At 35.6% G+C, this 25,623-nt stretch overlaps 1 protein-coding gene and 1 pseudogene across 1 annotated transcript; both read right to left on the reverse strand.

Annotated features, from left to right (window-relative positions):
* Positions 1-2,969: 2,969 nt before the first annotated feature.
* LOC137809374 (uncharacterized) lies at positions 2,970-4,547 on the reverse strand. The gene has a single exon (XM_068610497.1). It carries the CDS (start codon positions 4,545-4,547, stop codon positions 2,970-2,972), a length of 1,578 nt encoding a protein of 525 aa, XP_068466598.1.
* Positions 4,548-12,723: 8,176 nt separating this feature from the next.
* LOC137809375 (uncharacterized) lies at positions 12,724-22,368 on the reverse strand (annotated as a pseudogene).
* Positions 22,369-25,623: the final 3,255 nt, after the last annotated feature.

Below are 25,623 nucleotides of genomic sequence, written 5' to 3' on the forward strand. Positions count from 1 at the left end.
TTCCGGAAAGCATTTTAAAGAAAAGAAAGAGTGTTTACATAGCAAAAACACAGGTATATATTAAGACGGCTTCTTCCTGCTTAATATTTCAGATTATATAATTTATAAAAAAATTCAGATTCATAATTAACTTTTAGATTATGTAATTCAGAATTTTTCTTTTCACCTTTCACCTTTCAGAAGTCTTACTTATAGGTTGACTTGGGCCTCCACCTGTGTGGGCCAGATAATCAGTTCACCAAGACGTGTGTAGTGGTCCTCAGGTCGTGTGTAGTGACTTCCTGATATCACGGAGTGTATTTCGAGGTATGTCAGTACAAATTTTCCTGACAAATATTCTAAACGATACGCTCCCCCGACCGCTGTGTCTGTGACGCGGAATGGACCTTCTCAGTTGCTTGAAAACTTGTCGCTATCCTTCCGGGCATCGCTGCGTATGCGCCAAACTGAATATCCTTTCTGGAAGCTTCGTGGCTTTACCTTCGAGTTGTATCGCCTTGCTACCCTCATCTTACACACTTCCTCTCGTATTCTGCATTTATCTCTTAACTCGTTGATAAGGTCAAGGTCGACCAGCAGGCTCTCCTTATTAAGGTCCAGATCTAATGTTTGTCGCCGTAGTGAAGGCTCACCTATCTCGATAGGAATCATGGCTTCAGTGTCGTACGTCAGACTGTAGGGGGTTTCTTGAGTTATAGACAGCGGGGTACACCGGTAGGCCCACAAAACTTCTAGAAGTTCTTCGGTCCAATTACCCTTGGCTGGACCGAGTCTCTTTTTGAGCTCGTTGAGGATGGCTTTGTTGGCAGCCTCTGCTTGGCCGTTGGTTTGCAGATGTTCGACCGAGTGGTTGAGTGTATCCTCGCCTATAAAGGTCCTGGTTGATGAGTATGAACCGGGCGGCCTGTTGCTTCATTGTTTTCTCTAAGTGTGGGTCACATATTCCATCTGTCAAGTATTGTTTGATGGGGGTCATCCAGTTTGGTTGAGTAACAGTCGCCATACATTCTTCTTTGCCGACACTGGGTTTGGTCAGCGTGACGTGGACGACTGACCGGTGAACTCCTTTCTGCTTAGTGGTGGCCAGTCGTGATAGGGCGTCCGCATGAGTATTATTTTCTCGTCGGACGTGTTGGAACGATACCTCCTCAAATTTGGTTAACAAATTCCGAATGAAATGAAAATATTGTTGAAGCAAAGTTTCCACTACCTCGTATTCTTCTATAAGTTGTCCCACCACCAGCCGTGAATCGCTTCTGCAGGTTAACTTGGTTACTTCTAATTCATTGGCCAGATAAAGACTAACTGTGATGGCCTCATATTTGGCATGATTATTTAAAGTCTTGAACTCAAATTTTAGGGCCTGCTCAACGACAATTTCACCTGGTCCCTCCAATACTACTCCCGCGCAGCACGATCGGTTGTTCGAAGAGCCATCTACATATAAAATCCACTTGGAACTTTCCTCCTCGGTCGACTACGAAGTTAGCTCTGTTGCGGAATCGGCAAGGGCTTGAGATTTAATTGCCCCCATGGGATGATATTGAATATGAAATTCTGACAATTTGATTGCCCGTCCTATCATTCGTCCGACCAAATCCTGCTTAGTCAGGATCTTCATAATGGGGTAATTATTCTTAACTATGACTCGATGGTTCTGGAAATACATCCGCATTCGTCGTGCGGTTATGACTAAGGCCAATGCGACCTTTTCTCCCATTTGATACCTGACTTCCGCACCATGCAATACTCGGCTAACAAAATACACTGTTCGCTCCTTCGCATCTATTTCTTGTACGAGGACCGAGCTTACCGCTTCGTTCGAAACAACAAGATAAACTATGATGGGCTTTCGTGTGTTCGACTTTTGGATAACTGGCGGAGATGCCAGAAATGCCTTCAACTGAAGGAAATTATGCTCTCACTCAACGGTCAATTCAAACCTAGATGTCTTGTTTAACAACTGGATGATGAGTCTCGTTCGTTTGACAAGTTTAGGTATGAACCGAGACAGAGAAGTGAGTCGACCAACCATTCGTTGGATTTATTTAAGGTTGTTAGGACTTCGCATTTCCACAATGACTTTACACTTCTCAGGATTTGCTTCTATGCCCCGATGAGTGAGCATGAAACCTAAAAACTTCCTTCCTTCTACGCCGAACACGCACTTATCAGGATTCAGACGCATGCGGTACTTGCGTAGAGCTTGAAAAACTTCTTTCAGGTCTGAAACATGCTGCTCACATGAGTCAGACTTGACAACGATGTCGTCGACGTATACCTCGACGTTCCTTCCAATCATGTCATGAAATAAATGCTAATAAGTAGCTCCGGCGTTCTTGAGGCCGAACGACATGACCTCGTAGTAGAAATTGTTGGAATCTTTTCTGAAAGTTGTTTTCTCCCTATCCTATGGGTGCATCTGGATTTGATTATAACCTGAGTATGCATCAAGGAAACTGAGAATATGATGACCAGCCGCTTCGTCAACCAGTCGATCAATGGTCGGTAGGGGATACGAGTCTTTCGAGCATGCTTTGTTAAGGTCCGTATAGTCTACGCACATTCTCCACTTACCGTTTGACTTCTTGACCATTACAACATTAGCCAACCATGTGGTATAGTGGGCTTTCTGGATGAAACCTGCTTGTACCAATTTGTCAATTTCTTCTCGGACGGCTTTACGCCTTTCTTCCCCTAATTTCCTTTTCTTATCGGTCTAGCCTCTTTGTATACAGACAAACAATGAGTGATAATGTTGGGTTTTATCCCAGGCATATCTGTAGCAGTCCAAGCAAAAAGGTCATCATTTTTTATTAATGTCTTACCTATCACCTCTCAATCGTCCAACTTTAAGGATGTTCCCATGTATGTTTTACGGTCGTTTTCGCGGAGGAATATGGGTTGAAGGTCTTCCCTGACCTCCATTCAAGGATCATCCAATCGTGGATCTAGATCTACAAGGGCAACTAAGTGCCTTCTAGAGCCTCTTCTCCTGGACCGCTCTCTGGTGATCGACCCCTTCTGCTCGGAGATCGATAGCTCGTCATGGTGTATAGCCATCTGGTTGGTTCAACCTTTAGACTAGCTACATAACACTCCCACACAGTTTTCTGATCAACATGCACCATCACAATATCTCCATTGACAGAGGGAAACTTCATGGCCAAATGAGGGGTAGAAACAATAACCTTTAACCTGTTTATGGAAGGACGTCCGAGCAGTATATTATAAGATGTATTGGTGTTAACCAACAGATATCGGACAATAATTGTTTTTCTGAGAGAATCGTCACCAAAGGTGGTGAATAAGTCAATGTATCCCTTAGTGTCTACTCGTTCTCCTGAAAATCCAACTATTTGTTCATCATAAGGTTGTATCTCTGCCTCCAAAATTCGCATCTTTTTAAATGTTTCCCAACAGAGGATGTCGATCGAACTACCTTGATCTACCAGAACTTTAGAAATGGCAAATTTGTCTATCTCCATTGTAATGACCATGGGGTCATCCTGAGCGGGGTCGATCGCGGTGAAGTCGTCGTCAGTAAAGGTAATTGGAGGTATGTGTGGACGTTTATGTGTAGAGGCTGAATGGATAGATTGAATCGCCCTCAGGTGTTTCTTCCTAGCAGAGTTAGAACATCCACCGCCCGTGAAGCCTCCTGCGATATAATTAACCTCCTGAGGTGCTACGCCGAGTGGAACTGGGCTAGCAATAGTGTTAATAACTTCACAAACTCTTTGTTTGGTTCGACTTCTCCGCTCAGGGCTTTCACTTCGGGGTCGGGTCCGTCTGACTAGACTTTCACTTCGTTTTTGTCGGGTCGTGCGACGATAACCATCGCGGCTTCGGTTGTCCTTTCGTCCAGAATGTTCTTTGTCTCTAGAATAGTCAATGTCATGTTGGGGTGACCGTGGTGCAACATTAGACGTTCTAATGAATTTGTGGAGATGACCGGCTTGGACAAGTTCTTCTATTTTATCCTTTAATGCCTGGCAGCCTTCGGTCGTGTGACCGTAATTATGATGATACTGACAACGCTTGGTCGTATCTGCATTGGGTGGTGTTTGCGCTTGTTTGAGCGTTGAGATGAGTTCAGCTTGTAAGGCTTCATCCAGAATCTTTCCTCTAGGTACCATCAGATGGGTGTAATTATGGAAACGAGGACCCCTATTCGAACGATACCGGTCTCGGTCGGTCCCCATTACGGGAGGACGAATGCCCCTATTTTTCCCTCTTTCTTTCTCAAAAGGTTCTGCCAGTGTTTTCCTATGATAATCAACGTGTTCTTCTATCTGCATGAATTTGGTCGCTCTCGTCCTTATTTCGTTCATGTTGTATGGTGGTCGTTTTATAAGGCTCTTTGTGAACCGGCCTAGCAGTATGGCTGAGACTAAATGGTGCATTGCTCTATCTGGATTCAAATTCTTGATTCCCATGCAAACCTTGTTGAATCTGTCCATAAAAGCTTTCAACGATTCTCCTTTTTTCTTGTTTGACGTTGAGGAGGGACATTGAGGACGTATGATGGGGTCTACTCGTAGCATACTGGGGGTAAACTTTGTTTCTAGAACGTCGAAACTAGTCACAAAATTTGGTGGGAGCTCGGTAAACCATCACAGTGGCCCTTCTCTCAGTGAAGTGGGAAAAACCTTACACCACACTATTTGATCTACGGTGTATAAGGTCATTTGCGTTCTAAAAATGTTCAAGTGCTCATCTGGGTTAGTGGAGCCATCATAAAGGTTCATCGTTAAGCCCCTCCATTTGTCGGGAAGGGGTGCAACAATGATGTCATCCGTGAAAGGATGACCCCTTGGATTTACTTCTCTACCGGGAGCGACGTACTTAACGCTTTGGTGTGTGTGATGCGTAAGTGAAGTGTGATGTACCCCCTGAGTTTGGGGAGTTACTGGTTTCGTCCTAGACTGATGCGTCCGTGGTGTTGGTATCGGCGTGTGGGAATGTCCTTCCCATTCGGACTCTTCAAGTCGCTGAAGTAGTCTTTTGTTCTGCTCCTTTAATTGAGCCATCTTCTCTGCTTGACGACGCCGCTCTTCCTCTTGCTTACGTCGTTCCTCTTCGTGATGTAGTTGATCTGCAACTCCCTTCTGTTGCAGTTCCTGCATCTGGGCTTGGAGGGCTTGGAGCATGACCATTTGTTCTTCTGTCGTGATGTCATTATTCGTGTTATTTATCGTGGATACCATCGTTGCTTGTCGAAGTCCTTGTGAATGGAAGGCTACAAATTACTCGGGCCCCACGGTGGGCGCCAATTGTACCTGTATAGATGTCGAGGCCTAAGTAATGTTCGTCCACCTGGTACACAATTCGTTGTTGTGCCGGTAGTCTCCAAATCCTTCGAAGCTCTCTCTCTCCTGCGTGTGTGCTCCGCCGGTCGGTGGGGGTACCTGCGATTGCACTCCGACACTCAAGTCAGTGCTAGTGTTTTGTCTATTCTCTTAGGATATGAAAAACGTACATTTCCCCCTTTCAGAAGTCTTACTTATAGGTTGACTTGGGTCTCCACCTGTGTGGGCTAGATAATTAGTTCACCAAGACGTGTGTAATGGTCCTCAGGTCATGTGTAGTGGCTTCCTGATATCACGGGAGTGTATTTCGAGGTATATCTTTAACTCATTCAACGTTAGTTATAACTGTTTTCTTGTCACGTATTTATTACGTTACATTATTAATTCATATCTTCGGTCGTCCAGGGTCCGACTGGTACAAATGGTATTTTTGGTAAAAAAAATTATGGAATAATTTTTACAGAAAATTATATATGTTTAATGGGCTAATATTTTCTTGGAGATATTTTTCTATACACAAATAAAAATTAATCCTTTAATTATATATAGGCGACAAGGTTTGTGAACTTTTAAATATACATCTACATAAAATTGATAGAAGAAATTTTAATTAAAAAATTATTTATGTTTGGTAAAGAAGTTTTTTTAATAATTTCTAAACTATTTTAACAAGCTTTTTATATTGGTATTTTGAAATAACGTACCCAGAAAAAAAAAATATTTTATCATCTTATCTCTTAAAATGGTAACAGAAAACCTTAATGTTCAAATTTTATTTATAGCTATAATTTTTTGTTATTGTTTTCTCTCATACTAAATTATTGATTTAACATTACAGTTATTTATTATTATTTTAATTATTCAATTATTTATTAGCATCTAAAATATTTTTTATTGAGACATTATAACTATTTTAAATTATTGATGGTTCTTTTGTTGTCTGTGTTCCACTGGTTAAGTTTTGCTTTAAGATCTGAACCTTAAATAGGTATTTCATTGTGAAAACAGTATGTGAAATACAAAAGGTTATGAAATTAAAATCTCTGAGCCTAACATCAGCAAACTACAAACTATTTTTACCGCCAATTTCGGTGTGTGCTTCTAGAACAATTACAAACAAACAATTCAAGAATATCTTAACCATTAAAAATGTTTGAAGAATAATAAATAAATAAACAAAAGTTGCCCTTGAAATAATTATATACTTGATTCTGGTTTAAGATTTTTTATTATTATAAAAGCTCTATGTTGAACATTATTATAAAATTTGACATTTCAGTTAAACTCACACCTACGAGTAACAACAATCATTTGTTACTACATAGGTAATTTATACTTATTAAATAAAAAACTCTAAGAAGGGACTAGATGAAAGCTTGTTATACCAATGAAAATACTCTTATAAATAAAGTCTAAGTTAGCAAGTTTATCAGTACATGCATTCCCTCCACGAAAAATATGAGAAATCATAAATCTGATTTTCCCACATGTAAGACGAGTGTTCCACCTATTACAAAGCATAAAAGAAACCATGGTCATAACATTAAATGCAGCACAAACCAAGGCAGAATCACATTCAAACCATAATTTAGTAAGACTCATATTTTGAGCTTGTTCAATAATATATATAACTCCATAACAACAACCAAAACAGTCTGAACATAAAAAAAAATAGAGAACTATTTCTATATTTTTTGTATAGATATAGTCCATCACAAATAAATTAAGAATTCATGTTAAATTAATCTAATTCAACTTATAGATAAACAAAATTTGGTCAATTCAAATAATTCCTAAACAATTTGATGGGCGTTAGCATTATTGATAATTTATATTAACCTTTTGATTATGCATTGTAGTATAATTTTCATTAATATATATATTATATTGTAAATAAATTTATCATAAATATAGTTTTTATAATAATTAAAACAAAAATTATTAATTTTATTATACGCTTTGATTTTATAATTGATTGGTGAAAACAAATTTATATCGTTTTGCATGTATATTCTTTTAGGAGATAAAAAGACTAATAAAAAAAATAACTTTCATCAAAATCAGTTATCAAAACGTTGTGAATAAAATAAATATGTACATTAGTTACAAAATATGTTCACTTTAAATATTAGTATATGGGTGAAATTATACAAAGAAGATATATAGTTAAAAAAATATCCCTTTATATATTATTATAAATAATTTTATTTATGTTCATAATTATTATTAATTTAAGGAAGTGTTATTATAATTATTTTTTACTAGCAGATACACATGTAGCATCATATATGTATTTGATTTTTTTATTATAGTATTTTTTAATGAGTTAAAAAATTAATATTTATATTAATTTTCAACTATTTAAATTCAATATTTGTGATATTGTTTCTACATTTTTTAATATGTAAGAATAATATAAATTACAAGTTTTTATAGAAGAGAAGAAAAAAAAGTGTGACCATATTATATGGAGTAGTTGAAACATCCACAATTACTTTTAGTGAATAAGATAGTTTATATATAAAAAAAAATTATTGTATTATATGTATAAAAATAGTTATGATATTTAAAATATTATAATTTTAAAATATAATTAATAATAAAATAGAAATATGAAGAGTGTAGACAAAATAAATGAATGTATTTATTTACAAAATGATTTAGCTCCATCCAACCCAGATATTATTTAAGTTCTTTTCAATTGTTTTCTAGTAAGTGATGAACTTATTTTTGGAACAACTCAGTAAATCGATTTCTTTAAATAATTTTTTTTACAAATTATATTTTATTAGTTCAAGCAAAAGTGGTAATTTATATTAAATTTTAGAGGAGTCAAACATTTATAGTTAATATATTTGTCAATATTTACTTACGATCTAGAACAAAATATGTTTACTCAATAAATAAAGGTATACAACATAATTGCTCCTAAAAATAATATTTCCATTTTACTATTAATTAGTATCAAAATTTATATAATGAAATAATTTATCAAGAAATAACCCTTAAATAAACTTTATTCAACCTTTGTTTCGATGAAATTATCAACTATCAAATACATCCATGGATTATAATATGTATATGTACACATGTTTGTGTTGAGTATGAAGTCAAGACCAATTGGGTTGGGCTGACTAGACACCATGTTTAGTGAGTGAGTTTAATTATTGTGTCCCTTTTATAATCTCTATTTAAAGAGATCACTGTACTTGTAATTGGTGTGCAACATGACAAAATGAAAACCTAATAGTTGCCCGTGTGGATGTAGGTTGCAGTTGGCGACCGAACCACGTTAAATCTTGTGTTTTTTATTTTCTGCAGTTGATTCGTGATGATGTGTGTTGCTTCCGCGTGCGTTTTTCCCATCAAGTGACATCACTAAAGATCTGATCAGCAAAAATTAATCAATGAGACGTGAAAATTGCGGCTGCAGCGGCGTTCCAAAGCTAGGGTTTCGCAGGGGCTACAACAGCGTCCCAAAGTTAGGATTCCACATGGGCTGTGTTGGGTTTAATAGTGCCAAAGTTCTAGAGGGGGGTGAATTGATCTTTTAAATCTTTCTCGCATAATCAATATTTATCACAGTGTACAGAAAATAAATCGATTTATTTGAAATTGAACAAATTTATTTTGGCACTGTTTGTGTTTGAAAAACGTTTATACAGCAAGATTAATCACAAGATTATACAGATAGATTTTCCAGATACACACACACTGATATTAGCACGAAAAATAGTGAATCACAAAACAACAAGCTTCAATTTTAAGCAAGTGATTAAGGTTCAATTGATAGCTTGACAATTACTTGAATAACCTATCACAATCAATCTGTTTCAGTGGCTTTTTAACAAGTTATTTATGTTCTTCTTAAAATCAAACAGTTTTCCAGAAAGTAAGAACAGTATGAAACGAGCCCAGAAAGAACAGATTTATTATTGATTGAACAAAATTATTTCTTAACAGTTTTGACAGATATGCAGAAATTTAAATGTAGAGATTAAGGGAGAATGAACACAAGGCAATTATACTGGTTCACTCAACTGAGCTACATCCAGTCTTCACCTAAACCAAGGTGAAATTCACTAAATCACACTTCAAGCAAACACAAATCCCACTGTTCTTGAACCCTACAAGAACTTAGGTACACTTGCTGAAAAACCCTATTTCAGCACACACACACTCTTCAAGAAACCCTATCAAGAAGAGTGTACAACCAAACTTTTACAAGAAAAGAAATGTGAAACAACTACACCTGATTGAGGATGCAGAAATCTGCCTTAAACCAGTAGAACAGATTGCTAGAACAGTAGCAACACCTCTCACCAAGCTTTTGGAACCAAACAAGAACAAGCACTTTGTGATTTTCGAAATCTTCTAAGAACAGATGCTAACTCCTTGTAAATCCTCAATCCTCTGATGCAAAACTTGTTTTTACAAATGTATGATCGATTGTTTAAACTCAGAAACAAGTTTTCATTTTATAGAAAACCAACTTACAACATATTTTTGAAAAGCTGTTATAAAATGAACAGATTGAAAATAAAATGAACAGATTCATTTTCAAAAGCAGTTAGAGAATTTGTTATGTGAGGAGACTTAGTCAGCCATTCTGGTGCAGGGACAAAACTGAAAACCGTTTAAGCTAGTCATGGCACCAGAGTCAAAAAAGAATCTATTCATTTACAGATGAATAGATTTATTTTTCAAAACGAAAATAGAAAAAGCTTAACTATTTAAAACACAATCGTTTTGAAAGATAAAAGACTTAGTCAAAATACTTGATGCACAAAATCTAATTTTCACAAGACTTAGCCAAGGCATTAGTTTAAAAATGAATCTGTTTATTTGGAAAAGAACAAATTTATTTTTATGCAGTAAACGTGTTTTTTGTAAAACATGTGAAAAACAGTTTAAGAAATCCTATGCTTGTTCTTATCACATGGCCAGTGGTTAGGAGGTGAGTTACTCAGCAAAAAGCCTACTCTTAAACAACCTCTAAACACTACCTAAGACATTCTTAAAGCAAAAGGAAATATACATGAATTGTACATAAAAGTCTTCATCAAACACATGTCTTGAAGGGGCAGCAACCATCTTCAACAATCTCCCTTGTTTGATGGAGACAAATCCCCATAGCTATGTTGCTTTAAGAACCTGTACTGCACCAAATATTAAACCATAAAAACAGAACATTGCATAACATGTACAATGGTTTTAAGGTGCAGAATTTAACTTCCTGTTTCAGCTAGCTTCACCTAGCACGTTGAGCTATTTTTCTCCCCCTTTGGATTCATCAAACAGCATGTAAGCATAGGGAAAAAACAGAAACATAACCATAATAGTTCAGAAAATAAAGACAAATTGTTCAGCATTACAGAAATTTAAAACTGATAAAGAAAGCATGAAAAGCAAGAGACTACTGATCCTTGTAGTATAACTCTGCAAGCTGCATTTGAACCCCTTCAATTTGATCATCAAGGTGTTGAAACCTTGCTTGAGTAGTCTCAAAGTATGCCCTCTGTTCTGCTGTCATGACATCAAGGCGATGCAGAACTTGCCTTTCAAACATTGATAATGGTTCACCTCGGTATTCTGGAGTTTGATAGGCAACAATGGCATTCTGATGGGTTGCAGCAGCTTCATCATGCACAGATTGGGGAGCAGGTGAGTCTCCTCTGATTTCTACAGATGGAGAGCTTGTCCTTTGATTTCCAGCATGTTCAGCAGATTGTTCTTGTCCATAGGAGTGATGGATAACATAACGTGAATGTTCTGCAGCTTGAACTGTGTCATCCTCCATGGGAACAGCTTCATCCTCATCTTCATTGTTGAGGTTTGAGGCTCCATGTTCTGCTTGAGGGTTCTTGCCTTTGAGAACCACCCAATTGTCCTCTACTTTGTGAAATCCCATCTTTGTGAGAGTTGAATTGTCAATCTCACTTACAGCCTTGATGGGGTCGTTTCTCTCATTTGTAGCATCAACACCAAAGAAATCAATCAATTTTGAAACAAGTATAGCATAAGGAAAGCGATAATCAGCCAACCTTTTGGATTTCAGCATGTGTTCATTGATAATGAAAACCCAGTTTACCTCAATCTGGTTCATGATGCAGTATAGAAGGATTAAATCCTCTTCATGTAAAACAACATGATTTGTACCTCTTGGGATGAGTTGCCATGCTATAATGTAGGCAACAAGACGTGGCATTAGGTTCAAATGTCCTGCATGAAACCTGCTTATGCTCTCTGTAGGATTCCTCATACAGCTTTTATAATATTGCAGCTTGTTGAATTCTTGGATTCCACTGGTGTTTCCTTTTCCCACTTTCAGTCCAGCATACTTGATTCCAGCCATAGAGTTCCAAACATCACTTGCGATCCATTAATTCCAGCAGCTTTTTCAGTTTCTGGTGCTTCAACACAGCCCTTGTTTCTGACAATTTTTCTGATTTCAGCCAGTTGAAATCCAGCACCTTGGGTATATTAATCTGCTTTCTGCTTGTCTCGTGGATGTAGGCATTGATTGCTTCTTCATTTCTAGCGAACCAACCTTCTAGCACACCTTGAAAGGTGCTTTGCTTGCCCTTGTTTTTCTGTTTCTGTCTTGAAGAAGAAGCCATGGTTGAACCAGAATTTTCTCTTGGTTTCAAATGGTGAGAACAGAAAATGGATAGCCAATGTGGGTAGCAGATTTTCACACATATTTATATAGAAATGAATAGGTTGATATGGCAGTTATGAGTGGATATGCATGAAGATTTTATGCTCTGAATTTGTGCAGAGAATCTTTGAAAATATGCAACAAATATTTAGGGTCATGCTGCACACAATTCATACCTTTATTGAGCACCCAAACCATCAAATCGGTTACATAACCATGACCAAAACTGTCAAAGGTACAGAGGTTAATGCCCACTAAGTCAGTCAAGCAGTCAAAGATCAGAATTTCTCTTTCCTAGTCATCAATGCATATCAGTACAGAAAATAAACACATTCAATTACGAATAAACAAATTTAATTTTTCACTGCTAGGCACAATTGACATTTATAATACCTAATTCATTAAGCAGAAAATTAAACCTATCTTTAGCTAATGGTTTTGTGAACAAATCAGCAAGTTGTAAATCTGTACCAATGAACTTAATCTCACATGTTCCATTTGAAATGTGTTCCCTTAGGAAATGATGCCTAATTTCAATGTGTTTGGTTCTTGAATGCATGACAGGATTTTTGGTTAAGTTGATTGCACTTGTATTATGACACAGCAGAGGTATATGGTTAAGTAAGATACCAAAATCATTCAATTGCTGTCTTAGCCATATGGTTTGAGCACAGCAACTCCCTGTTGCAATGTACTCTGCTTCAGCCGTGGAGAGATCTACACAAGCCTGCTTTTTGCATTGCCATGAAATCAAGCTTGATCCAAGCAAGTGACAGGTTCCACTAATGCTCTTCCTATCAATTTTGCAACCTGCAAAATCTGAATCAGAATATCCAGTTAAACTTAATGAGATGTTACCTTGATACCACAAGCCAACTTCTTTAGTTCCTTGCAAATACTTCAAAATCCTTTTGGCAGCATTGTAGTGTGATTCTTTAGGAGCAGATTGAAACCGAGCACACATGCACACTGCAAACATTATGTCAGGCCTGCTGGCAGTGAGATACAATAGTGATCCTATGAGTCCTCTGTATTTGGTGTCATCAACAAAAATTCCAGCTTCATCATGATCCAAGTGACAGCTTGTTGAGAAGGGTGTGCTGATTGGTTTACACTTGTCCATTTCAAATTTCTTCAGCAGATCCTTGCAATACTTAGCTTGACTTAAGAAGATGCCATCCTTGAGTTGTTTGACCTGCAAGCCTAGAAAATAGTTCAATTCACCCATCATTGACATTTCAAACTCACTCTTCATGACTCTCACGAAAGCTTCACACAATTCTCCATTGTTTGATCCAAAAATGATGTCATCCACATATACTTGTACTATAATTGAGTCATCCCCTTTCTTCTTGATGAACAAGGTCTTATCTGATGTGCCTCTGTCATAGCCTTGTGAGGTGAGAAAATCACTTAGTCTCTCATACCATTGCCTAGGAGCTTGCTTAAGCCCATAGAGAGCCTTTTTGAGTTTGAACATGTATTCTGGATGCTGATGGTCTTCAAAACCTAGTGGTTGTGAAACAAATACCTCTTCATTTATATAACCATTCAAGAAGGCACTCTTCACATCCATTTGAAACAGCTTGAACCCTTTGATGCAGGAGAAGGCAAGTAGCAATCTAACAGCTTCTAACCGAGCCACTGGTGCATATGTCTCATCATAGTCTATTCCTTCTTCTTGATTGTACCATTTAGCTACTAGCCTAGCCTTATTTCTTGTAATCACCCCGTGCTCATCCATTTTGTTTCTGAATACCCATTTTATCCCAATTATATTCATATCAGGTATTCTAGGAACAAGAGTCCAGACCTCATTAAGAGCAAATTGATTCAGTTCCTCTTGCATGGCTAAAATCCAGTTGCTGTCCTTGAGAGCTTCATTCAGATTCTTGGGTTCCACTTGAGATACAAAGGCCATTGCTTCACAGAAGTTGTTCAAGGATTTCCTAGTTGATACTCCTTTCTCAATGTTCCCAATGACATTATCAAGGGTTAGGTCTCTAGGGGTTTTCCATTCTTTTGGCAAACCTGACTAGATGAATCACTTGAGATTGTGCAGCCTTTTGACTCAAAATTCACCTTGTATCCTTTGTCACAAAGTTGACTTATGCTGAGAAGGCTATGCTTGAGTCCTTCTACATACAACACATTCTCAATAGTGGTTGAGTTCCTTGTTCCAACAGTGCCTCTGCCCAAAATTCTTCCTCGGTTATTGTCACCATAGGTTACATGTCCTTCTGCTTTGAGCTTCAAGCTAGTGAATTTTGTAAGATCTCCAGTCATATGCTTGGAACAGCCACTGTCCAAGTACCACTGATTTTTCTTGCTGCCAATCTACAAAACAGAATAAAAATGATACAAATGGTACCCTTTTCATTATAGGGTCCAACACAGATTAAAACCTTCTCTTTGGTAGCCATTTTGCTAAATTCTTAGGAACAAGATGCTTTCTAGCAATGCAAGACCTAGAGGTATGACCAGATTTCATGCAGTAAAAACAGGTTACATGAGATGCCTTTTTGCCACTGTTAAAAGCTGAAAAACCTGATTTTGCTGGAACAAAAAAACTTGAAAGCTTTTTGACATTGGTTACATTTCCAGGGGTATAACCAAGTCCATTTTTATTGAAAACAGCATTCTGTGAGCCAAGAAAAGACTCAAGGTTCTCTCTTCCCTTGGTGAAATTGGAAAGGGTTTTTAGCAAATACTCCACTTGTTTTTTCGATTTTTTGCAGTTTTCACAGGTTTTAATAGAGGCATGCAAGCATGTTAGTTCAAGGCTTACCAAATCTATTTTGGCCTTATGCAATTCTTCCTCAAGTGTTTTTACTTTAGGTGCATTTTGCAGCTTATTGCATATTACAGCTAGCCTATTTGCTTCATCATGTGTTTCCTTGAAAGCAGCAAGCAATTGATCATAGTTATCTGAGTCCACAGAAAAATCACTTACCGAATCAGAGATTGACTCCTCATCCTTCATCATGAAGCACAAATTGTTTTCCTCATTCTCAGTTGAAGAGCTGCTGGTTGAAGATACTTCATTTTCCGCCCATGAGATGTAAGCTCTTCTTCCCTTGCTCCTTTCAACTTTCTTGCTTGCAGATTTATCCTTTGATTGATTGTTTGGACAATCCGTTTTTATGTGCCATGTTTTGCCACAGCCAAAGCAAGTATAGTTAGAGGAATTTGAATCATTAGGTTTAGGATACCTTCTTTTCTGTTGGTTCCTATCTCTGCTTTTCAACTTATAGATAAACAAAATTTGGTCAATTCAGATAATTCCTAAACAATTTGATGGGCGTTAGCATTATTAATAATTTATATTAACCTTTTGATAATGCATTGTAGTATAATTTTCATTAATATATATATTATATTGTAAATAAATTTATCATAAATATAGTTTTTATAATAATTAAAACAAAAATTATTAATTTTATTATACGCTTTGATTTTATAATTGATTGGTGAAAACAAATTTATATCGTTTTGCATGTATATTCTTTTAGGAGATAAAAAGACTAATAAAAAAAATAACTTTCATCAAAATCAGTTTATATGTACATTAGTTACAAAATATGTTCACTTTAAATATTAGTATATGGGTGAAATTATACAAAAAAGATATATAGTTAAAAAAATATCCCTTTATATATTGTTATAAATAATTTTATTTATGTTCATAATTATTATTAATTTAAGGAAGTGTTATTATAATTATTTTTTACTAGCATATACACATGTAGCATCATATATGTATTTGATTTTTATATTATACACTAGTACAAAAAGGTAGATTAACGACGGTTAAAATCAACATTTAAAGACGGTTTCATAACCGTCGTTATTACAAGCGTCGTTAAAAGGTTTGATTTTTCACGACGGTTCTGGAATGGTCGTTAAAACCCTACGAGAGAACCGTCGTTAAAGGTGTCTTTTCTTTAAAAAAAAAACTTATGGTATTTTAAAGACGGTTCCCAGTTGAACCATCGTTGTAAATAGCCATTTTTAAAGACGGTTTCAAGTGGAACCGTCGTTATATATAGTGTTTTAAAAAAAATTAATTGTTTTTTAAGAAATCTAAAACCTGCGTAAAATTTTCAATTCCAGAAAATAAAAACATTTCAAATCATAATTTAAATATAAAAATTACATACAACAAATTATAACATTATACAAAAAAGTTTTGCAAATATATGAAAAAATTTATCATTGTAATGATTTATCTATACTAGAGTGTTATACATGGTTACAAAATACTTTGACCATGTTGTTCTCACATACTCCAATGCTTCTAAATCTAGCGGGTGTTGGTCGTTGAAGAACTGTGACATTTGAAATTTTTTAAATTAGTGCATGAATACTAAATCTCAAATTTTAAAGTTTTTATTGTATTGGTATTACCTTATCCCAACCTTTCTGAATTTGAACTTGCAAAATAGTCAACATCCACTGCATAACATAATAGCCGCACTCATAATTTTTAGGTAGCTAGTTGGACTGCATGTGAAAATAAATGTATTAAATGAATGTGTGAAACACATTAAATTAAGTGAACAAATATACTTTAAATACCTCAAGGTACATCCAAGTGAGTTTTTGTGAATTTGAAGTTCTCCTCCCACACAACATATTATATCCAGAGTAAGCACTAAAATAATAAGATTTCATGTTAGAATACATAACATTATATAATATATAAGTAATAATAAATGTTAAATGAAACTGTCGTACCTATCTATAATGTTTTTAAAATAGGTAGGAGGTTTTTTATGCAAGGAGCAAAACCATGTAGCGGTATGATCTTGAACACATATGATCAATAGTTGCCAATGACGCCTGTATAACAAATCAGTTAATTAGTTTCTCTTATTTCAATAATTTATTAAAACTTATTTAATAAATAAGAACTTACTCATGGATGTACGGAGCAAAATAAATGTGTTTTCCACCATTCTTTAAGGCAGTGGTGATGTATGTTTGTGTTTCTGACTTCTTGTTTCCAATTGATTGAGTGATTTGAGGGTCTAAAAACCCATATATATTGTGTTTCCCCTCATGAAAGCATAATCCAGAAAGATACCTAAATTTTAATAAGTTAGTACTAATATATTTAATAAATCAAAAGTGTAGAGATTTTAAAATTTGAACTTACATCATCCATAATTGCAGAATTGTTATGTTAATCTCTTGATCTCCGGATGCAAGGTACAACAAATCAGACATGTGAACGTATAACGGTAGATTACTATGCCTTCCAAAAACATTGGCATCCCATGGAACCTCTAAGACGGTTGTATCTAAAGTTGTAGCAACTTCCACCAATGCCGCTAGAGGATCATCAATGGAGACTATTTTCTTCTTTCCCAGAGGCAGATTTGTCTTAGGTTCCTGCTACTCATCAAAACAAACAAATACTTAAATTAGTTAGAATGTAATATGTCTGATATATAATTCTATTAGTATTAGTGCAAAGATATACCATAGAGTCTATAGGTCTGACGAGATGTCTAGGCCAGGCAACGAAAGTATGTAATGCCTCTACTACAATTGTGACCTCTGATGTCGGCACAGGAACTGCAAGATCACCATAAAGGACCTTCTCCACCGTGACCTTCATGAAATTAGAAGGAAGAGGCACATTGTGTAACATTGTGACCCCTTCATAACACTTACCCAAGGCAACGAGTCGGGTCAAAGAATTACACTCAACATATAATTCGCATTGGCTAGTTGAGCCAAAGTCATCCCCTGATAGATGAACTGCCGAACAACTCCCTTTAGTGCTGACTTTCTTAATAGGAGGTGGAGGTGGTTCATCTTCTACCATAGTAGGTGGTTGCTGTGAGAGTCCTAAACCCTCCCACCGCTTTTTGAACTCCATTTCCATTCGCGCACTAAACTCCTCCATGAAGCTTTCTTTAAGCTCTTGAGTTACCTCAGCCTTTAACTGCTCATGTAGTTGTAGTAAATACTCTTGGCTAGGTTCATTGGACAATTGTTCCTTGCTGTGTGATGGAGCTCCAAAGTATGACCGAATCCCAACCCCATATCCAGCTACACCAACACGTCCAGGGTGTTCAGGTCGTTCGAGAGCAACATTAAGAATATCATTGCGACCACATGGTTTAAAAGTCCCCTATGTTGATTGCTCATTAAGAGAATCCTAAAACAAATGAAAAGAAATTGTCAAACTTCAACACATTGAATTTAAAATAACACATAGAAAACATATTTCTTACAATGCGTTCAACTGTTTGTTCTGTAGACTTAGAACTCCATGTCCCTAATGGGTTTATACGGGCACCCTTCCACATCTCATGTCGGAGAGGTGGGGATGGAGGTCTTAAAGAATCTACACTATTCATTTCCTCAATGGAAGTAGAACGTGCTTTAATCTTTTCTTCAAGCATCTTCTGCTCTAGCAACTTATAACCACCACGAGACAATAAGTGTGGGGTATTATTATGTGCCTGACTGGCTTTTGCTTTGTTCCGAACCTCCTATCATAACACTCAAAATTTAGTAATACGTTAATATAAACTATATTCAAATATAAAAGTGATATTAACCTGCCATTTTTCAGTTTGTCGAATATTCACAAACTGCTGCCAAGTTTCTTCATCAATGGATGCATATTTTGCACAAGGATTTTCTTCTTTCCTTTCCCCATATATATAATCTGTTGTCAATTTTGATTTGAACTGACGAAACTTGACACCCACATCTGAAAGAACCTTCGCTTTCAAGGTTTTCACATTCGGGATCTTGTAATGCGTCTACATTGTTTGAAAGAATTAGTTCATAAACAAAAACAAAGTATAAAAGAAATTTAGATTGAGCAAAGTAAAAACAGTTACATACCAGAATATCTTGCCAAATCATGTTTTTCTCGTGGTCAGTCACGTGATCCCAGGACTGAGTTAAGATAGAGATCCTTTCACGAGACAGTACTCCGAGATAACTCCTATATTTCTTTGCATATTGCCCAGTGGCCACACCAGTGTGGATATCAATAGACAAAGGTATTTTGTCATCTTTATTTATCTTCTTAAACATATTCTTTAATCTTGTAGGTCCTCTACCAGTTTTTGATCGAGAAACTTTATCATCTGCCATGTTCCTGTTATTAAACAAATATGATAAGCATCAAGAATATGAAATATAATTAAAATGAAATATATTGTAAAACTAAACATGAATCACATGTACATACAAATATATATTCCTTCATCATGATCATTTCGAGTTGCATGTACAACATCAGCAACATCCTCGTACTCTTTATTGATGATCGTTCTTGTAAGTGATTCAATCTCACAAATGTCATTGTTTGTATCTTCTGGGTCATTATGTTGTTTTTTTCCATGTAGCACAACAGACCAATGGTCAGACGTAGGATCTTGGATATAGAAAACTTGGGAAGCTTGATGTGCCATTATAAATGGTTTGTCATGATAACCTATCTTTCGAAAGTCAACCAAAGTCATTCCTGATTCATCAACTTTGACACCAGTCTTATTGTCAACCCACTTGCATTTGAAAACAGGTACAGTAAACTTGGTATAATTAACTTCCCAAATCTCTACTATGACACCATAATAAGGCATTGATCTCACAACAGGATTTTGATCATTTGCAGTTGAAAACTGCATAGACTCTGCCTCCAAGGTGACTCCGCTATTTTGCACTGTACTCCTATCATCTCGAGACTTTGTGTAAAACAAACAACCATTTACTTCATAGCCATAACAACATAAAACATCAAATTTGAGACCGTTTGCAAGCCATGTTAATGTTTCAGATGTTGATGGATCATTCATTATTTGTTGCTTAAACCATGACATGAAAGTTTTGTTATGCTCAATTAACACCCATTTTTCTGATTGTCTTGGATTTTTATATTTGACAATGTCTTTGTGTGTATCCAAGTATGGTAACACCTCATCAGTGTTATTCAAGATATACAAGTGTGCTTGCAGAACCTCTTCTCTAGATTTGTTTATGACATGTACACCTTTTGAAGATCTACTTATGAATCTATGAGAGTGCCAACCTTTTTCAGGAACTCCTATACATTTGGCTTTTGACATGTACTCGGAACAAAACTCAATAGATTCTTCTGAAATGTATCTTTCAATAATGGAAGCTTCCGGACGACATTGATTCTTCACATATCCCTTCAAAATCTTCATGTATCGTTCAACTGGATACATCCATCGCATATAAACTGGCCCATACAATCTGATTTCTCTTACAAGATGAACAACCAAGTGTACCATAATATCAAAAAAAGATGGAGGAAAAAACATCTCGAGTTGACACAAGATAACAATTATTTCTTCTTCAAGTTCATCCAACTTCTGAGAGTCAATCTCTTTACTACATATGGAATTGAAAAAAGAGCATAGTCGAGTGATTGTATGCCTAACATTTTTTGGCAAGATTCCACGAATAGCCACCGATAGTAATTGTTGCATTAGAACGTGACAATCATGTGACTTTAAGCCAATTAGTTTCAAATCATTCATAGATACAAGACTCTTCACATTTGAAGAGTAGCCTTGTGGTACCTTAACACCTTTAAGACATTCACAAAAACTTGTTTTCTCTTTCTTTGACAAAGTGTAACACGCTGCAGGCAAGTATGTACGTTTACCAACTTCTCTCGGTGCCAATTCCTCTCGTATATTCATCTCAATCAAATCCAGACGTGCATTCACACCATCCTTTGTTTTGCCTTTAATGTTCAGAAGTGTTCCTATTAGACTGTCACACACATTCTTTTCTACGTGCATTACATCTAGACAATGTCTGACATCTAACTTACACCAATACGGAAGATAAAAAAAGATTGATCTCTTCTTCCATATTTCATTCACAGTTTGCTTCTTCTTCATTTTTCCAAAAGTCACATTAACATTTTTGATTTTTTTCATAAATTTCAACACCACTTAAGGGAGTGGGACAAATGTCATGTTCTTGGTATCTGTTAAAAGCTTTTTTCAATCTACGATACGGATGATATTTCTTTAGAAATCTACGATGCCCAAGATACACGGTTTTTCTTCCATGTTTCAACTGCTCATAAGATGTCTTGTCTTGACATATTGGACATGCTCTATGGCCTTTCACACTATAACCTGACAAGTTCCCATATGCAGGGAAGTCATTGATAGTACAAAATAACATCGCATGCAATCAGAAAGATTCATTCTTAAACGCGTCAAACACATCAACCCCTTCATTCCACAATAATTTCAAATCTTCAATCAATGGATTAAGATAAACATCTATGTCATTTCCAGGTTGTTTTGGACCAGAGATCATCATAGATAACATCATGTATTTGCGCTTCATACACAAAGCAGGAGGTAAGTTGTAAATCACTAACAAAACGGGCCATGAACTATGATTACTACTTAAATTTCCAAAGGGATTCATTCCATCAGTTGCCTATCCAAGTCTTAAGTTTCTTGATTCTTTTCCAAATTCAGGAAATTCTTTATCAATATTCTTCCACTGCAAAGAATCAGCAGGATGACGAAGTAATCCATCACATTTTCTATTATCTGCATGCCACCTAAGGTTTTTAGCGTCATCTGCATTTGCAAACAAACGCTTAAGCCGTGGAATTATTGGAAGATACCAAACAACCTTAGCAGGAGGACCTTCCTTTGTCAATTCATCAATTTCATCATTCTGACCAACCTTAACCTTATAACGTGACAAACCACACCTGGGACATCTTCTTAAATCTTCATACTCATTTCTGTATAAAATACAATCGTTAGGACATGAATGTATTTTTCTATACTCCATACCCATTGGACAAAGTATTTTTTTCGCCTCATAATTTCGATTGGGCAAGGTATTTCCTTCTAGAAGCATGTCCTTAAGCAATTGAAGCAATTATGTAAAACTTTTGTCGGTCCATCCATTCATTGCCTTCAAATTCATCAACCTTAACACTGCTGATAATCGTGTGAAGTTAGTTGAACCAGGATACAAAGGAGTCTTTGCATCATTAGACATATTTTCAAAAACTGCATTAGCAAATGATTCTGCTCCCACATCACGAATCATGTCTTCTAATCTATCATCCATTGAGAAATGAACTTCCTCCGAACCTCCGTGCACACTTGGCAAGTCTAACAATTCACCATGCCACGTCCATGTTGTATAACTTTTCAAAAATCCATCACACAAAAGATGTTCTCTAATTTCAGAAATAGTCAATATCCTTCCATTTAAACAATTGATACAAGGGCACCTTATCCTTACTCCATTCTTATAACTAACGGCATTATGTTCTGCGAATTGTATGAACTCTTCCATCCCTTTTTCGTAAGTATCACTTATTCGTGGTGTATTAATCCAACTCCGATCCATAGAACTGCTAAACTAAGAACCAATACTTTCAATATGTAATCATGAAAAAATGAAACAAAAGTGTCGAAGGTCGGACACCTCCGGACTCAGAACCAGTGCGTTCAATATGTCAAAACAATATATAATGACTGAAAATTGCCAAAGGTCGAACACCTCCGGACTCAGAACCAATGCGTTCAATATAAAGAATCAATATCAAACTCAAAACAAATACTTTCAAAATATAGGTGATAATAAATAAGAATACACTAACCTCAAATGGATGGGCGGTCACGACAAGCGGTTGCAGCAAGGAGTCGGTGTTCACGGACGTGCGTCGCGGCACAGGGTCGGTGGTCGCTGGAACGGTCAAGGGTCATGCGCAGGGTGGTCGCTGGAACGATCGTCGCGGTCGCGCGGCGGGGTCGCGGTGCAGTGCGGTCGTGCGTCTGGGATTTAGGGTTCGCGGGCGGCGGTGCGGTCGCGCGGCGGGGTCGCGGTAAGGGGCGGCGCGGTGCGATGCGTCGCGGGCGACGGTCGGGGTGCGGCTCGGTCGTGGTCAGGGGGCGGCTCGGTCGCGGTCAGGGGTACCGGTCGCGCATAGGGGGCGACTCGGTCGCGGCACGGTGCTGTAGGGCGGTCGGTGGCGGCTCGGTCGCGGTCTCGGTGCGGCTCGGTCGCGGTCGCGCGTAGGAGCGGCGGTCATGGTGCTGGGTCGTGGGCAGCGGGAAAGTGGGAAAAGGATTATGTTTCTGAATGAAAATAGGAGAGTGGGAAAAAAGAGTTTTAAAACAAGCTTTAACGACGGTTCTGGATGAACCGTCGTTGTATCTCCATAGTGCAACATTTAACGACGGTTCTGGGATGAACCGTCGTTAAAAGTCCAAAAAAATTTCGAAAAATTTACAAGATTGCCACCGCGTAGTTTTTAACGATGGTTGTTTCCAAACCGTCTTTGAAGGATGTCGTTATTGAAGAATTTTAGGAGATAAAAAGACTAATAAAAAAAATAACTTTCATCAAAATCAGTTATCAAAACGTTGTGAATAAAATAAATATGTACATTAGTTACAAAATATGTTCACTTTAAATATTAGTATATGGGTGAAATTATACAAAGAAGATATATAGTTAAAAAAATATCCCTTTATATATTGTTATAAATAATTTTATTTATGTTCATAATTATTATTAATTTAAGGAAGTGTTATTATAATTATTTTTTACTAGCAGATACACATGTAGCATCATATATGTATTTGATTTTTTTATTATAGTATTTTTTAATGAGTTAAAAAATTAATATTTATACTAATTTTCAACTATTTAAATACAATATTTGTGATATTATTTCTACATTTTTTAATATGTAAGAATAATATAAATTACAAGTTTTTATAGAAGAGAAGAAAAAAAGTGTGACCATATTATATGGAGTAGTTGAAACATCCACAATTACTTTTAGTGAATAAGATAGTTTATATATAAAAAAAAATTATTGTATTATATGTATAAAAATAGTTATGATATTTAAAATATTATAATTTTAAAATATAATTAATAATAAAATAGAAATATGAAGAGTGTAGACAAAATAAATGAATATATTTATTTACAAAATGATTTAGCTCCATCCAACCCAGATATTATTTAAGTTCTTTTCAATTGTTTTCTAGTAAGTGATGAACTTATTCTTGGAACAACTCAGTAAATCGATTTCTTTAAATAATTTTTTTTACAAATTATATTTTATTAATTCAAGCAAAAGTGGTAATTTATATTAAATTTTAGAGGAGTCAAACATTTATAATTAATATAGTTGTCAATATTTACTTACGATCTAAAACAAAATATGTTTACTCAATAAATAAAGGTATACAACATAATTGCTCCTAAAAATAATATTTCTATTTTATTATTAATTAGTATCAAAATTTATATAATGAAATAATTTATCAAGAAATAACCCTTAAATAAACTTTATTCAACCTTTGTTTCAATGACATTATCAACTATCAAATACATCCATGGATTATAATATATATGTACACATGTTTGTGTTGAGTATGAAGTCAAGACCAATTGGGTTGGGCTGACTAGACACCATGTTTAGTGAGTGGGTTTAATCATTGTGTCCCTTTTATAATCTTTATTTAAAGAGATCATTGTATTTGTAATTGGTCTGCAACAAGACGAAATGCCCGTGTGGATGTAGGTTGCAGTTGGCGACTGAACGACGTTAAATCTTGTGTTGTTTATTGTTTATTTTCTGCAATTGATTGTGATTATGTGTGTTGCTTCCGCGTGCGTTTTTCCCAACAGTTTGTTCATTTCCCAAAGAATTTATTTCAAAATTTATTTATTTATTTTTGTACATTGTATATTTAACTTTGAAAAGAGTCTTATAATTTTAGGTAAATTATGTTTTCCATTCAAGTGAATAGTTAATAAAAAAACTAATAAAAAATTTCTTAAAAAATCTTAATATTAATTTATTTATTGTAAAATATAAATATAAATATAAATTTATGATTTTTTATGCTGATGGAACATAACGATAACAAAACACAAGTGAATTTGTTAGTCCCTTTATAAACCGTGAGGATTAAAAAAATATTTATATTTAATAGAGATTAAATTAATACAAAATAAATTTAGGATGTTTTTATTAATTTTCCTATTTTATAAGAATTGAAAACATAAATGTATTTTATGATTTTTTTTTAAGAAGATTAATGAGAGATATTTTGGAAACTATATTTTTATGAGTTTTTATTGAGAAGTAATATGATATGATTCTGAAACATTCTCATGCTTCTAGTTTATAGTAGAGTCGATAGTTGTAGAATTATAATTTGTTTGAGATTTATTTAAAGTGGTTTTTATTTATTTATTTTTTATTATTGATAAAAAAATTAATTTTTTAAATAATTAAAAAATAAAAATAAAGGTTACACTATAATAATGGGTAAATGAAAAAAAAATTAAATAATTATTTTTCTATTTATGTGGGCTAGCGGATCAACTCTCTTCACTTCGTTGTTGACCCGTGTGAATTGCGGGTTGTGCAGAGCGGATATAAATGAGTCAGCGAAGCAGGTCTAAATGGATTAACGGACTAAATTAGTGAGTCCATCCCAATTTTTTTGGTAACAGACTACGAACCAGTCCACATAACTCGTCCCGCATTGTGATCCCTAATTTTGAACCATTTGATGACGAATTATTCTTCAATAGTTCAAACTTTCTTTCTATACTTTATGACTACTTTAAATG

The sequence above is a fragment of the Phaseolus vulgaris genome, chromosome 2 (genome assembly GCF_000499845.2).
Source record: "Phaseolus vulgaris cultivar G19833 chromosome 2, P. vulgaris v2.0, whole genome shotgun sequence".
NCBI lineage: Eukaryota > Viridiplantae > Streptophyta > Magnoliopsida > Fabales > Fabaceae > Phaseolus > Phaseolus vulgaris.

Coding starts and splice junctions, on each gene's coding strand:
- LOC137809374 (XM_068610497.1), bottom strand. CDS start 4,547: ATGCTACGAGTAGACCCCATCATACGTCCTCAATGTCCCTCCTCAACG.